The sequence below is a fragment of the Papio anubis genome, chromosome 4 (assembly GCF_008728515.1).
Source record: "Papio anubis isolate 15944 chromosome 4, Panubis1.0, whole genome shotgun sequence".
NCBI lineage: Eukaryota > Metazoa > Chordata > Mammalia > Primates > Cercopithecidae > Papio > Papio anubis.
In genome coordinates, this window is record NC_044979.1 from 16,873,402 (window position 1) to 16,889,343 (window position 15,942).

The 15,942-nt window shown below is 39.1% G+C and overlaps 1 protein-coding gene and 1 long non-coding RNA gene across 10 annotated transcripts in view; one reads left to right on the plus strand and one right to left on the minus strand.

Annotated features, from left to right (window-relative positions):
- Nucleotides 1-1,373: 1,373 nt before the first annotated feature.
- Nucleotides 1,374-13,562, minus strand: SSBP1 (single stranded DNA binding protein 1). Of its 8 annotated transcripts, XM_009203990.3 has the most exons (8): nt 12,378-12,450; nt 10,549-10,644; nt 9,353-9,413; nt 7,859-7,999; nt 7,576-7,663; nt 6,009-6,097; nt 1,689-1,779; nt 1,374-1,524 (listed from the first exon to the last, which is right to left on the minus strand). In XM_009203990.3, the coding sequence occupies exons 2-7, from the start codon at nt 10,582-10,584 to the stop codon at nt 1,706-1,708; spliced, it is 489 nt and encodes a 162-aa protein (XP_009202254.1). In that variant the 5' UTR covers nt 10,585-10,644; nt 12,378-12,450; the 3' UTR covers nt 1,374-1,524; nt 1,689-1,705. The 8 variants fall into 8 exon arrangements, with proteins under 8 accessions (XP_009202254.1, XP_009202257.1, XP_003896744.1 ...); XM_009203993.2 differs by lacking the exons at nt 1,689-1,779; nt 10,549-10,644 and adding an exon at nt 13,480-13,562 and having other exon boundaries at nt 12,378-12,444; XM_003896695.2 differs by lacking the exons at nt 1,689-1,779; nt 10,549-10,644 and adding an exon at nt 13,467-13,551 and having other exon boundaries at nt 12,378-12,444.
- A 5-nt stretch (nt 13,563-13,567) lies between these two features.
- LOC110742718 overlaps nt 13,568-15,942 on the plus strand; it is a 33,603-nt gene continuing 31,228 nt past the window's right edge. For both annotated transcript variants that reach the window (XR_002520752.2, XR_002520753.2), the window contains exon 1: nt 13,568-13,678. This is a non-coding gene — a long non-coding RNA (uncharacterized LOC110742718). The remainder of the gene's footprint in view (nt 13,679-15,942) is intronic.

Genomic DNA, 15,942 nt, shown 5'->3' on the forward strand with positions numbered 1-15,942 from the left:
AGTCCCAGCTGCAGGAAAAAGAAAGATGGCTGGCAGGAGAAAACAGCAATGAATGTTCTACTGTTCCTGGGCAAGGAGAGGATAAAGCTAAAAAATTCCATCTTTCCTCAACCAAAATGCACTGTAAGTATTAAAAAGCTACTCAAGTGTGCAGAAAATACCTTAAGACAAAAAAGTCATGAACCTGTAACATAGCTTGTGAATTCTGAACCTAATAAAGTCCAATATGACCTAAGCTGCAGTTAGCACTACACCTGTACTCTTAGGCAGAGAGGACAGAACATGTAGGCTGGGGAGCAAATACATAGGCTGGGTCAGAGGCCAAACTGGAGACAGAGTGGCCTAGATAGTATGAGAGACTTCTACCATTTGAACAAAACAACCTGCACAGTGGCAGCCAACCTCTGGGACACAGCAGCAAACCGGCAGGCAGACCTCGGGAGAGCTGATGCAAACGTTAAACAGCAAAAGATGCATGAAAAACTGAGTTCATTTCATCTTTATTGGTAAATTATTAGTATTCTAAAATTTCCTGAATCTTGTAATAAAAAGTAAGATTACATGATGTACCTAACGATCCATATGGAAAAATAAAAGGAAAATGTAGGACCTAAGACTCTAAGGGAGGCACTGACAGAGGTTGTTAAGAGGATCCTCTTCTACCTTCCCTAAGAAGAGTTCTGCAGAAGACTCTAAAAGGATAGATAAGAGGGGCAGAGAAAGATAGAATAGAACCACAGCTCCTGTGGCATCACCTGGAGATGAACGATTTCACCTCTAATTATATTTCAGGTCCTTACTGCTGGCAAACTATGTTTCATAAATGCTACTAGTGAAACTTTCTGAAAACAAAAGATATGAAGAAGGTAGGTTAGTCTTAAAGATGTTTAGGTTACACACTAACCACTGCTCAACAACCCCCTTCAATTTGCCTGAAGCTTAGAATCCCATTGGGATGATTCATCTATCAATGCTTAGTGAGTGGCTATTCTGTGTAAAGCACTGTTTAAAGTGCAGGCAAACAGAAGATTCAGTCCTTGCCTTCATGTCTACAGAGCAAAACGGTAAGAAAATCAGTATTTACAAACATGGGATAAATGTCTCACATACAGTGATGCTCAGTAAATTCACTGAGTGGACAAATCAATATTGCAAGAGAAGTGTATACAAAAACCAGGAGACCTTCCCAAAGGATATTTATCCTTTTGCCATAGCACAAAAGAGCCTGAAAGTTTACTATTTTGTATGCCTGTACATAGAAACCACCCCTAAAAGAATAAACAACTAGTAAATGCTGTAACAGATAGTAGCTACCAAGATTATACCACAAAAAGGAGAGTGAGAATGACAGTCAGAAAAAAGATTATCACTCATTTTATGTAAAAGAGTATTTTAATTCTTGTCCTTGGGAGCGATAAAGATTATACATGACTTGGAAATGAGACTGTACCCAATGATGGCCGAAGAAGAATCATCCTTTCTACTCCTTCTCTTTCGTCTGGTCACTCAGAAATATAATATTATCTGTAAAAAAGCCAAAATGTAAATATTAATTTCAGAACTCTTTCTCCATCTCATTCAATAATTCTCCTCTAGTACATACAACTTTAGTGCTGTTCATTAAAAGGATTTTAGACAAATTTTCAAAATATTAAATAACTTGCTATGCTCATGAGAGGTATACATACAGTTGGCATAAGTGGAGCTAAAAGTTAGGCACTGGCTGCTTTTCTAATAATTCAGATTTTGTTAGAAGAGGTGGGATATTTCTTGTCTTCCCTGAAAAGAAGATAAAGTCTTCTTAGAAACAATTTCCTGCAAAAGAACTGGTCACAAAATTGGATGCTTGCAATGGTCAGGCAGATGCCATGACATCAGGCAGCACATCCTCAGAGAAAAGGATAAAAGTATATCACATTCTACACTCTGGAGGTCTAGAGAAAGAGTAAGAGTCCATATGTGGCCCTGTTAGCAATGGCAGGATTTATTTATGTTTTTAACTTTAAAAATTCAAATAGAAGAAGTTTTATTTTTAAATTATAAAACAGAATAATTTCTTTTTTTCCTTTGGAGATGAAGTCTCTGTCACCCAGGCTGGAGTGAAGCAGTGTGATTTCAGCTTACTGCTGCCTCCCGGGTTCAAGCGATTCTCCCGCCTCAGCCTCTCCAGTAGTTGGGATTACAGGTGTGCATCACCACACCCGGCTAATTTTTGTATTTTTAATAGAGACAGGGTTTCACCATGTTGGCCAGCTGGTCTTGAACTCCTGACCTTGAGTGATCCGCCCACCTTGGTCTCCCAAAGTGCTGGGATTACAGGTGTGAGCACTGCACCTGGCCCAGAATAATTTTAATATACCAATTCTTGGGAACATTTTTATGAATCAACATCACAGAGTTGGCATTTTTATCCAAAAATATCAAATGTTGCTCTTAAAATGCTATTCCAGAGGGAGTTAGCTAAAACTAAACAAAAGAACAGAGGCAAGTAGTAGTCATCCTTCAGTATCCATGGGGGGACTGGTTCTAGGACCTCTATGGATACCAAAATCCACAATGCTCAAGTCCCTGATATAAAATGGTATAGTAATCACATATAACCTATGCACTTCCTCTTGTATACTTTAAATCATCTCTAGATTACTTACAACATCTAACACAAGGTAAATGGTATGTTGACAGCTGTTACACTGTATTGTTTCTCTTGTATTTTTTGTTGTTGTATTATTTTTATTGGTTTATTTTTTTCAAATATATTCGATCTGTGATTGGTTGAATCCACAGATGCAGAACCAAGGGACCTGGAGGAATGACTGCATCTCCTTTATAATTCCAAAAGATCTAGATTCTTGTAACGATAAAATTATCCAGCAAGGACTGAATATTTGTTCATGACCATAATCTTCCAAAAACTAGAATGTTTCGGTCTAGAATGTCTACTTCAGAAGAGACTATTCAAATATCACTGTGGAAAAAGCCAAGAGTGCCATCCACTGGTGGTGATTTTTAAGTTACAGATAGGATCCCTAGGAGGAAAAAAAAATCACCAATATAACAGATCAACCAATAAGCTCTATTTTCTTCAATTCAAATGTCACTAAAGAGCTCAATTTTGCCATCAGACATAAACCTAAAGTAAACTGACCGTGCTAGTGGAACCTAGTGACAAGAAAAAAACAAAACAGCAGATCATCTGAAATGCTTCCATTTGGCTTGGTTGCTAACAACACAATAATCCGAACAATCTAAATTTTGCCCACACTCTTGGTTTACGCTGGGACCCACAGGAGGGTAGGAAAATACCTACAGTACTTTTCAAGGTTAATAAACTTTCAAAGAAACTTAGCAGTAAGAAAACATATGAGCATTCTATACAACAAATTATAAATTATTAATAAGGTATGGTGGTTAAGACATGAACCCTGGAGCAAAGGAAAGAAAAAAGATAAAAGGAAAATCTAAGAGACTTAAGGTAGAAACCATGTAATATAATGTATGAATGTTTATGAAGTAATCAAGGAAATTTGAACACTATGATATTTAGTTAAAAAATTAACAGTAATGTATCAATATTAGGTGTGATAATAGCGCAGTAGTTACATTTTCAAAAAGACACCGTATCTTCTAGAGATCCCTATGGAAATTTATGAATAAACTTATGTCTAGCATCTATTTCAAAATAATCCAGGTGGACGACAAGTGGCTGGAGGCATGGATATAACACTGTCCATAAGCTGATACTGAAGTGAAATGGTAGTTCATTTCACTATTCTTTCTGCTCTTATATATGTTTGACATTTTCCATAGTAAAAAAAAATTTTTATTTATTTATTTTTTTTGAGAGAGTCTTGCTCTATTGCCCAGGCTGGAGTGCAGTGGTGTGATCTCAATTCGCTACAAATACTGCCTCCTGGGTTCAAGCAATTCTCATGACTCAGCCTCCTGAGTAGCTGGGACTACAGACACACATCACCAGACCTGGCTAATTTTTGCATTTTGTGTAGACACAGGGTTTCACCATGTTCACCAGGCTGGTCTTGAACTCTTGACTTCAAATGATCCACCTGCCTCAGCCTCCCAAAGGACTGGGAGGTGTTAGCCACTGCACCCAACCCAAAAATTAATTTTTAAAAATATTATCTAATTTGAGCATATCTCAGAAGTTCATAAACACAGAGACATTACTATAGTAAAATTTAGTTTATTGCCATGTATTTATTTTAAAAAGGTTTCTTATTTCTTAGTATTTATATCCATAAAAACAAACAAAAGCACAAAAAAATCCATAAAAACAAAAGCACAAAATTCACAGTGTCTAATTTTAGCAATTTACTCAAGAAGTGAAAAAAGCACTACTTATCTCATTTAAAGGCATATTTCCAATATAATTTAAATACATTAAAATTATTTTGGTCAATTAGGTACTAAAAACAACTTTAATGATAAGTCAATTGAGGAGAATTTGTTATAGAATTGTTTTAAATATTTTAAAGTTTCTTTTATGTATGCATTTTTGTTACAAATAGGGTAATAAAAAATTCTTAACTATACCAAATATTATTAAGATACACTTCTGAGGGGAAAATAAAAACAGTAAAACAAGTTCAAAGAAAAAAGAATAATGTAAAATTTCCAAATGCTGAATTGGTATTTTTTACAGGATAGCAGGTATCACATTGCTATGCTATTTAGATTCCATTAATACACTGAAAAATAACACAATTTTATATTGAAAAAAAGGTCTTAATGTCACTTGCAGACATCCAGAGGGGTATATTATTTTCAAAATTCTTACAGCATTTTCAAAATTCTTACAGCATTTTCAAAATTCTTATAGCATTTTCAAAAATTTAAAAACTCTTTCCTAGGGTATATCTTGTTAATCTTCTTTAACCTTTACGTGTACATCTTTTCTATGTTGTACTGTATTTTGTTTAAAGAGAATATTAGGCCGGGCATAATGGCTCATGCCTGTAATTCCAGTATTTTGGGAGGCTGAGGTGGGAGGATCATTTGAGCCCAGCAGTTTGAGACCAGCCTGGGCAATGTAGTGAAACCTCATCTCTACAAAAAAATTGACAAATTAGCCAGGCGTGGTGGTGTACACCTGTAGTCCCAGCTACTCAGGAGAAGGCTGAGGTGGGAAGATCACCTGAGCCTGGGGAGGTAGAGGCTGCAGTAAGCTGTGATTACACCATTGCACTAAAGCCTGGTTGACAGAGGGAGACACTGTCTCAAAACAAAAACAAAAAAACAGAATATTAAAAACTTCCTAGCTGGGCGCGGTGGCTCATGCCTGTAATGTCACAACTTTGGGAGGCCGAGGCAGATGGATCACCTGAGGTCAGCAGTTCAAGACCAGCCTAACATGGTGAAACTCCATCTCTATGAAAATTACAAAAATTTGCCAGGCGGTACGGCACACACCTATTACCCTAGCTACTCAGGAGGCTGAGGCAGGAGAACCACTTGAACCCGGGAGACGGAGGTTGCAATGAGCCAAGATCATGCCACTGCACTCCAGCCTGGGCAACAGAGTGAGACTCTGTCTCAGAAAAAATAAAATTAAAAAAAAAATCTTAATTTCAAATAGAAATTTCAGCACCTCTAAGTACCAAAGAGGTTCTGAATAAATCTGCACACTCACATTAGTGTAACTCTTATCTTGGCATATGCTTCTTCCTGGTTAGGGCTACAGCCTTCCGAAAGACAATACATTCAGTTTTGGTAATTCTCAACAATAGGTACTGGGATGGACAATTCAGTTTTAGGCTTTATTCAAAAGTTACTGGTGACTAAAACTGTGAGTATAAAAATAATTTTTTAAAGGAATGGATAAATGTAGAGACTCCTACCATGTAGAGAAATCAGAGTCATGGACATCTTCTAGTAAGTTGCCTTACCTCCTAAGTACTGGTACTCTTAACCCTAGTTAGTTACACTGTAGCCAAGCTTTTGAAAAAGAAAAGGAGAAAACGGAAAAACAGCTATTTTCACAAGCTTCTTACCAGCTATGATAGTTGTTGCTTGTCGCCTCACATTATTTTTATCCATGTATTCACCATAGTCTATTTTCCCTTCCAAATAAATTCGAGACCTGATATAAATAAAATGTACAGTTTTCAGTTGAGATCCTAATATGCGTTATAAGAGTCAGGTCAGGGTGGTACTGAGTATATGACAAGGATGAAATATATAATCGTACATAACCTAATTTTTGCTACCACTTCTCAAGGTTCAGGATTAGAAGTACTGAAACAGAGTGTACAAATAGACTTGGTAACATCTAGGTAAAACAGACAATGTTTTCATCTGTCAGCTATTTCTCTTATGGAAGTTAAAAAATGAAACAAAACAGTTCAAAGGGCAATTTAGTGGCAACCTTTAAATCTCTAGGAATAATTTACAATGTATCATTTTCCTTGACCTTTGATTTTGGAGTCCCTAACAGACTTAATTTTCATTTATTTATCAATTCTTTTCTATGACCTTAGAAACTTACATGATTAAAATTCAAAATACGAATTTGTAGCTTAGTATAATATTACCCAGAATTAATCACTAAGACTATTTCTACACTGTATCAGCTTAGAGGTAATTACTAAGACTATTTCTACACTATCTAGAGGCTAAACTAGGTAACAAACCTAACCATGATTTTCAAGAGTGGAAAAATGACAATAGCACCAGTTTTGAGAGTCTACCACCACCAAAAAAGTACAACACAGAAAGATCAGTGAAATGTCAGGTGCTCCCCACTCCCACACACACCCATCAATCAGTAAGTGGGAGTGCAGACAGTTCCCTTGAAATACCTTATGTGTGTGTATGTGCACATATTCATAAACACATACATAAAGGGCAATGAAGATACATAGCAAAAAAGCTATACAGTTATTGAAAAGAAAAATTTTAGTGATTGCTAAATTCTTTTTCATGAAATTTGTTTTGATTATTTCTATAAAACAAGTACATTTCTAAACATATTAACTATCAATACAACTGCTGTTACACACACCATTTTGTCCTTCTATGAGTCTGGAAAACATACTTTTTACACATACTCAATCCAAGCCTTCCCAAAGGGAACTATTAAGCCTATAGAAAATCATCAAATATAATGTAACAGCCATGAAGATGAAGTCGGCGTGTCAGGCTTCAGACATGACAGGTTGTCTCCTGGAACAGCACGTGGCAGCCAACAGGCAAGGAGCCACACTCAGCATCCCCGGCCACAGAGGCACAGGAATTCCTGAAAGCAGATGTTCCACTTGCTCAAATGCCACTTTGCCTTCTCTCCTGCCTCATCTATATCTATTTATGTACACACCCTGTTTGCCCTAAACTGTAAACTCTTAGAAAGCTGAAACTATGTTTTACATACCTTTTAATTAATCACACATGGCAACACACCATGCATATATAGTATCGAGTACTTAGTAAATACCTCTTAAATTAATACAGTCATTAGTAGTACTCAGGGATTTAACAGGCTACACACTCCTTGCCATGCGAACACTTCTTATCAGTTCTTTAAACCATTCAATCCATAAGATCCTTCCTTCTTCAACTTACCCCTTTTTCACATACTGATATGCCACGTCTCTGAGGCCTGGCCGAAATACTGATATTCTGTGCCATGTTGTCTTTTGACTGACATCACCTAAATCACAAGAATAGGAAACTGGTTACAAATGCCAACGGACAACATGCCCAGGAAAACCAACGTCACAATTGCTAAGAGAACAAACAGAAAGACAGATCTTGTTTAAAGTGGCTTATCTCTAAATTAGACAACTGGCAGTAAATAGTATCTATTTATTGCTGATAAAATTAAACCCCCATCTTTTCTACTCACCCATTTGGTAAACTTCACTGTCCCCTGATCGCCACATCTCATTAGTTGCTAGAGAAAATATTGTGACTGGATTTTTTCCTTCCACCTGTCTCAAGACAGGGTCCTGACCCACTCGCCCAAGTAACTGCACACGATTCAGGGCTGAAACACAACACCAAGACCAAATGAGACACAGAACCTGCTATAGACTGAATATTTGTGCCCCTTCCCCCAAATTTGTATGTTGAAGCTCTAACCCTCAATGTAATGGTATTTGGAGGTGGGGATCCTTAAAAGGTAATTAGGCTTAGATGACGTCATGAGGGTGAAGTGCCCCTATAGGAAGAGTTCAGAACTTTCTGTCTCCACCATGTGAAGACACGGTGAGAAGGCAACCATCTGCAAGCCAGGAAGACAGCCCTCACCAAGAGCTCAATCATACTGGCACACGAATCCTGGATTTTTAGCCACCAGAACTGTGAGAAATAAATGTTGGTGAAGCCACCCGGTCTATGGTATTTTTTTTATAGCAGCCTCTAAGCTGACCACTAAAGAAATCCACACCCAACATTGAAAGAAATGTCCAGAAGAAATGCTATAAATATCACTGCAACTTCAATCTCTGTATTAAGTAAAACCCAAGTTCTGGAAGAGCAGAAAATAAGTTAAGGAATGAATAAGAAGAGGTTGCGAGAGCAAAGAGTGTTGTCAAAAAAGAAGAAAAAGCAAAGAGTGTTGTCAAGAAAGAAGAAAACACTCATAGAGAAAGCAGCCCCACGAAACAAACTGTAAGCTCTAGATCTTAAATTCTTCTTTAAGATATCTTTTTTAACTGACTGTGGAGCTAAAAGAACAAATCTGAGATCTGAAAATCTTTATAAATACAAGGGAATATTTCTGTGAAGAAACAGTATCTTTTATAATCTCAGCCTCATATAATCTGGGAAGACTCAGATAACCAAATATGACTCAAGGAAATTCTTTTTTTTTTTTTTTTGAGACGGAGTCTCACTCTGTCGCCCAGGCTGGAGCGCAGTGGCGTGATTTCAGCTCACTGCAAGCTCCGCCCCCCCGGGTTCATGCCATTCTCCTGCCTCAGCCTCCTGAGTAGCTGGGACTACAGGCGCCCCCTACTACGCCCGGCTAATTGTTTTTTGTATTTTTAGTAGAGACGGGGTTTCACTATGTTAGTCAGGATGGTCTTGATCTCCTGACCTCGTGATCTGCCCGCCTCGGCCTCCCAAAGTGCTGGGATTACAGGCGTAAGCCGTGTGCCCGGCCAGAAATTCTGATGCAAGACAGGGTCGACGAGAATGAGTAGTAACTGGCTGATAAGGAGAATAGGGGCTCAGTTCTCCTCAGCCTGATGGGTCAAGGCTAAGATCTGAAGAGCAAACATAAACTAAAAGCACAATGATAACATGGTAAACCCAACAAGCATACCTCTTCTACAGCACATTTGAGATTGGCAAATTACTAAAAATAACATTTTAAACTTGGAAATTAGCTACTTACATCTTTCAAGAACCAAACTGGTAGTTGTTTCGGACTCATGTCTTACAAACTGACGAAGTACCTAAAGAAGAACAAATGAGTAACATGGCTTTAATTTTTTAGGAAAGGCAAAAGCAACAGAAGAATTACTCACATTCATTCACCATGTAGTCAGTAATTCCTGTAAATTCCAGAAGAGAAGAGAAGCTCTTCTCATGTTCTCCCAAAAGAGTGCCAGAAGGACCCGGCAAACACTTCACGTGCAGCCCACTGCAGAAGCCCAAAGGTACAGGGAAGGTACTAGAAGGCATGCTCAAGAGTTACTTTATAGTACTCCCGTTTATTTTGCCACAGTCCCCCTGATTATGGCACTTCTGTGTTTGCATACAAAAGGAAAAGTCAAAATAATATGACTTTAACATTACAGAGTATGATAATATTTGTAAATCCAACCTGTACCTAAGAGTTGCTGCCAAGTATTTTCAAAATCCAGCTTTCATTAGCTGGAGAGACAAAAAGTACTATATATATCCAATATATACATCCTCAATTTTTTTTTTTTTTAGTATAAACAACTGCTATATTATTACTATATTTTGGTTACAGTAGACTTTAGAAATTAAGAAATTTAGATCCAACATGGGTACTGATTTAATCCATCATTAGGCCAAAGGAGAGTAAAAAGAGATGTTTTATAATTAATAATTTAATAAGTAGATTCATTAATAACATACGCAATGATCAAACAAGTGTCAGGAGGTGTGGAATAAATGCAAAGCCTCACTCTCAGGCATAACAACGAGCTAGTTTAGAGGAGGATTCCCAACCTCCAGGGTCAAGGACTAGTAGAGGTCTGTAGCCTGTTAGGAACCCGGCTGCACAGCAGGAGGTGAGCGGCAAGCAGTGAGCAAGCATTACTGAGATCCGCCTCCTGTCAGATCAGCAGGGGCATTAGATTCTCATAGGAGTGCGAACCCCATTATAAACTGCTCATGCGAGGGATCTAGGCTGTGCACTCCTTATGAGAATCTAACTAATGCCTGATGATCTGAGGTAGAAAAGTTTCATCCTCAAACCATCCCCGCGGCACCCGCCTCCTCCATGGAAAAATTGTCCTCCGTGAAACCAGTTACTGGTGCCAAAAAGGTTGGGGTCTGCTGGTTTAGAGAATGAGAAATAGGTTAAATCCCAATAAAACAATACATTCTTGAACTAACCACATGAGTGACTTTCTGACACAGCAACAGGAACATATTCCAAAGTCAGATTCCCTGTGTCTATGTAACTGCCTTCCCCCGGTTGCTCCTTCAGACCTTAAAAGGAATTAGGATGCCTCAAATATGATTAACCTAAAGTGTTTCATTTTAAAATCAGCAAAAATTATGATAGGTAATATCTACTTCACAAGGTTATCGCAAAAATTAAACAGCTTCAGTAGTGAGCTTAGCCTAATACAATTTCTATAAATATTTCATGGGAAATTTCATGCTTTCAGTGCATCAGAAAAGGTCTAATAAATTTGGTTCTTTGATTACACACAAAGATTCGACTGTCCAAGTCAAAATCACATCATTGTCGGAAAAGGTAGTCACTACCACATAATAGCAGCAATGGTTACTATCAGCTAAGAGATTTATCTATTATCAATTATAAAACTAAATCTACAAGTTATGTAAAATTATCCCCACTTAGAGCTGAGAAAACAACCTCGGAGAGACTGCATAACCTGCCCAAGATCCCGCAGGAAGTATGTGGCGAGTGATCTCAAGGCTCAGGCCCTTTGACACCAATGCTACTACTTTCCCAAAGCCCCTTGCTGCCTCCTGAATTTCAAGAGCTACTGTAAAGATGGGAGTACACATCACTGAATACAGAGTTGAGAGAGCTAGCCATTCTATCAGAGAAACATTTTCGAAGTGGCAGTACTGTTAAAATAAAAAGCAGAAGCCCACCAATCAAATAAACACCAATTCCCAGGGTGCTGTTGGCTATCTAATCCTATCACTAAACTTAGGGGCACAGTGTGGGTAAGAGAATAAAGATATGAGTACAACATACTATAGAATCAAACTGCTAATGAGAACCTGTGTCATGATTCTGGAAATGTACTCATTTCAGTGCTCAGACAAGCAAGAGCTCATAAATCTTACATGATAACAATGTCTCATTTGGGGCACACAAAAATCAAAGCCTACTGGAAAAGATTAGGAAAGGATTATTTAACTTGGATACTTTTTAAAATTAAACTTTTCACTCTTATTTAAAGACATTTTAATACTGTAACATTAGTGTTAAGTAATAACTTTTTTATGTTTCACATTTCAATACAGAAAAAATAGATTAAAGATACATACAGGTTAAAGGGGGGATCCAAGAATATAGGATCAAGGTGGGAAAAATGACAGAGTCATGGAGGAACTTATTCTTCATTGATCTTCACAGGAGGATGGGGAGTAGGAGAGCCAAAGAAGAATCTAAAGGAGTTGGTGCCCAAATGTGGTAAGTGAGGAAAAACGGTAGTCTAAGCTGGCTCAAGGTAGGCTAGAGTGACTGGAAAAGTGAGGAGCCATATTAAGTGGAATAAGAAGGCATTTTCTACATAGTGAAATCTGTGGTGACCATTCACACTTGAGCTGCTCTCTTCAGGGTGGAAAGATGGGGGAAGAGGAACGTTTAGCAACACAGGAGGTAGACGGTCAAAAAAGCAACTACACGCCTTAAGAAAAAAGTTGGAACAATGATTCCTACAGTCTTTAGGTCACTAAAGACCTATAATGTCCTCTCACTGCTTAAATTCAAGCAACACACACACGTTTTAAAAATTAATGATTCCTATTACATATGTGAATAAACCTGAACTTTTTTTTGTTTTAGTGAACATAATTTACACTGGCAAAATTTACACTACCAATCCTCCATATCAGTTGAGTATAGAGGTGGGTGGGTGAGCTCAAAGGTCTTTTGCCCTGTAGTTAAAAGCCTGAAGAAGTCTTCTGATCACCGCTGATAGTAATACATCTCAATATTAATACAGACAAGTGACTACCTGTAACACAGGTCTTCGAAACATGGCTTCTATTTTCTTTCCTTACAGTCTAATCTTTAGGCTCTTCCTAAAGGAAAAAAACAAAATGAGAAACATTACTTCTTATGGCAAAAGCACAACTCACCAGTCCTAAATTCCTAACTGCATTCATAATTCTTAGGCACTCCAATTTTGTGACCACAACGTACCAACATTCCTGCACAACTGATGAGGATTCCTTCCTCCCTCCCAAATAAACTCACACCTGTATGTCTTTTTGGTCCCAAACAACTTCCTCTTCCTCCAACCCAGACAAAATTTTGATTGTGAGTTAACCCCACTTCCAATCCACTTCTTCTCAAATCTGATTACAATGCAAGCTCCCCTAGGGCACACATTTTTATCTGCTTAATTCACTGCCATTTTCTAAACTTCTAAAAAAGTTTAGGCATAGTAAAGGCTCAAAAACTATTAGCGGCCGGGCGCGGTGGCTCAAGCCTATAATCCCAGCACTTTGGGAGGCCGAGACGGGCGGATCACGAGGTCAGGAGATCGAGACCTTCCTGGCTGACACGGTGAAACCCCGTCTCTACTAAAAAATACAAAAAAAAAAAACTACCCGGGCGAGGTGGCGGGCGCCTGTAGTCCCAGCTACTCGGGAGGCTGAGGCAGGAGAATGGCGTGAACCCGGGAGGCGGAGCTTGCAGTGAGCTGAGATCCGGCCACTGCACTCCAGCCTGGGCGGCAGAGCGAGACTCCGTCTCAAAAAAAAAAAAAAAGAAAAAAAGAAAAACTATTAGCGTCACCAAGGGACTTATATCTGAAACCTGTTGCTGAAAAATTACTGCCTTCATCTCCGTTAGCAAAGACCAAGCAGCGTAGAGATCCCAGGGCTAGCCAGCCACACCGTGGGGAGAGGTGGGCCCCCTTTACCGGAGGTGGCGCCACCACCTGAAAACCGAGGAGAACTGGGAGGAAATCACGCAGTCCTCCGCACGACTGAGGAAAGGGCCAGACACCTACAGAAACACCTTCCGACCCACGCAGGATCACGCGCCGCCAAAACACAGGACTCCACCACTTGCTTAGCGCTTGCTATCCCTCCCTCACCCGACGCTCTAACCCGAGCAGCCGAGCCAACCAGGGGATCACTTCCGGGGCACAGGGAACGCAAAGCTCGCGAGAGGAAAAAGGAAGCAGAAACTCCACAACGTGCGCCTTGGAAATACTGCCGGCGAGCGCCGTAGGAAACGCCGCCCCTTAACTCTGAAGTTCCGCGAGTTTCTCTTTGGTCGCGGGAGGATGATCAACGCCGCCAAGTGGTGAGTTTGGAAGGTTTCAAGGTTCAAATTAAATGAAATTATGTGATGAGGTTTCTAACTGTGCCCGGGAGGGGGCGAGGTAGGCAAAACAGAGACTAGCTCTGCCTGTGGGGGGAGAAAGGAAAACGATTTGTGACCAGCCTAGGCGACATAGGGAGACCCTGTCTCTACAAAAAGTATAAAATTAGCTGGGCGTGGTGGCGCGCGCCTGGGGTCCAAGCTACTCGGGAGGCTGAGGTCGGGGGATCACCAGAGCCCTGGAGGTCGTGGCTGCATTGAGCCGTGAACGCACCGCCGCACTGCAGCCTGGGCAACAGAGCGAGACTTTGTCTCAAAAAAAAAAAAAAAAAGAAGAAGAAGAAGAAAATTAAAGAAAAAGAAGAAAAAGAAAACGTTCCAGGCCTGTTAAAGCACTAAGAAAAGCAGAAAAAGAAAGGGGAGCCGGGGAAGGGCTGACAGGCCGTCAAATTTAAGGGAGCACCAGAAAAACTGGCAATCAAATAATATCTTAATGTAATATTTTAAAAGGTAAAAATTAATGCAAGAAATCCGGGAGGAACAAAATAAGAGTCGTGTGTAGCTTAACAACAGGGAATGTTCTGAGGAATGCGTCATTAGGCGATTTCGTTGCTGTGCGGACACCATAGAATGTACTTTCACGACCTAAATGGTAGAGCCTGCGACACACCTCAGCTGTGTCACCGGTGTGGCCTGTTGCTTCCAGGCTGCAAACCTGACAGCATGGGACTGTGCTGAATTCCGCAGACCATTGTAATTCATGGTAAGTATGTGTGTGTCTAAACATATGTAAACATGGAAAAGGTACAGTACAAATACAGTATAAAAGATAAAAATGGTACGCCTGTATGGGGCGCTTACCATGAATGGAGCTTGGAGAATTAGAAGTTGCTGTGGGTGAGTGAGTGAGTGGTAACCCAACGTGAAGGTCTAGGACATTATTGTACCCCACTAAACACTTCATAAACACTATACACTTAGGCTACACTCTGTTTATAAAAAATATTTTTCTTCCTTCAATAAACTTTCACTTACTATAACTTTATAAATCTTTCAATATTTTTTACGTTTTAACTCTTTTGTAATAACAATTAGCTTAAAACACACACTGTACCACTATACAAAAATATTTTTCTTATATCCTTATTCTGTAAGCTTTTTTCTACCTTTGCTTTTTTTTTTTTTTTTAAACTTTTTTGCCTTTTTAAAAAAAAACGGACATAAACACACACATTAGCCTAGGCCTACACAGGGTCATTATGATCAGTCTCAGCCTTCCACCTCCACCTCTTGTCCCACTGGAAGGTCTTCAGAAGCAGTGACACACAGTCATCTCCTATAACAATGCCTTCTTCTGGAATCCCTCCTGAAGGACCTGCTTGAGGCTGTTTTACAGTTAACTTTTTAAAAATAAGTTAATAATATAATAAAAAGTATAGTAAACACATAAACCAGTGACATAGTCATTATTAATATCAAGTAACACATGAGTAATACATTGCATTCTGATGTTTTATTTAGGTACGATGTCACTAGACAATAGAAATTTTTCAACTCCATTGTAATGTTATGGGACCACCTTTGTAGATGCACTGTTGTATATGCAGTCTGTCTTTTTCCCAAACATCATTATGAAGTACATGACTGTATTAAAATTTTAACTGAATACAGGATCTAAGCCAGATTGGAGCCTGAAGCACAAGGAAGAATGTGCGCCCCATATATATGTGTGTTTATGTATTTTTAAAAACTGGGGCTAGGAAGGTTAGTGGGGGGCTGGAGGGAAGGTGGGGATTGTTAATGGATACAAAAAAATAGAATAAGACCTGCTCTTTTCGATGACACAATAGGTTGACTGTAGTCAGTAATTACTTAATTGTACATTTTAAAATAAGAGTGTTACTGGATTGTGTGTAACTCAAAGGATAAATGATTAAGAGGGTACCCCATCCCCATGATGTGCTTATTTCACGTTGCATGCCTGTATCAAAATATCTCATGTACCCCTAAATATATACACTTCCTTTGAACCCACAAAAATTAAAAATAAAAAAGACAAAAACAAAAAAAAATTTAATTAAAAAAATTTTGGCCAGGTCCAGCAGCTCATGTTTGTAATCCCAGCACTTTGGAAGGTTGAGGCAGGTGGATCACTTGAGCCCAGGAGTTCAAGACCAGCTTGGGCAACATGGCAAAACCCTGTCTCTACAAAAAATACAAAAATTTGCCAGGCAGCCAGGCGCAGT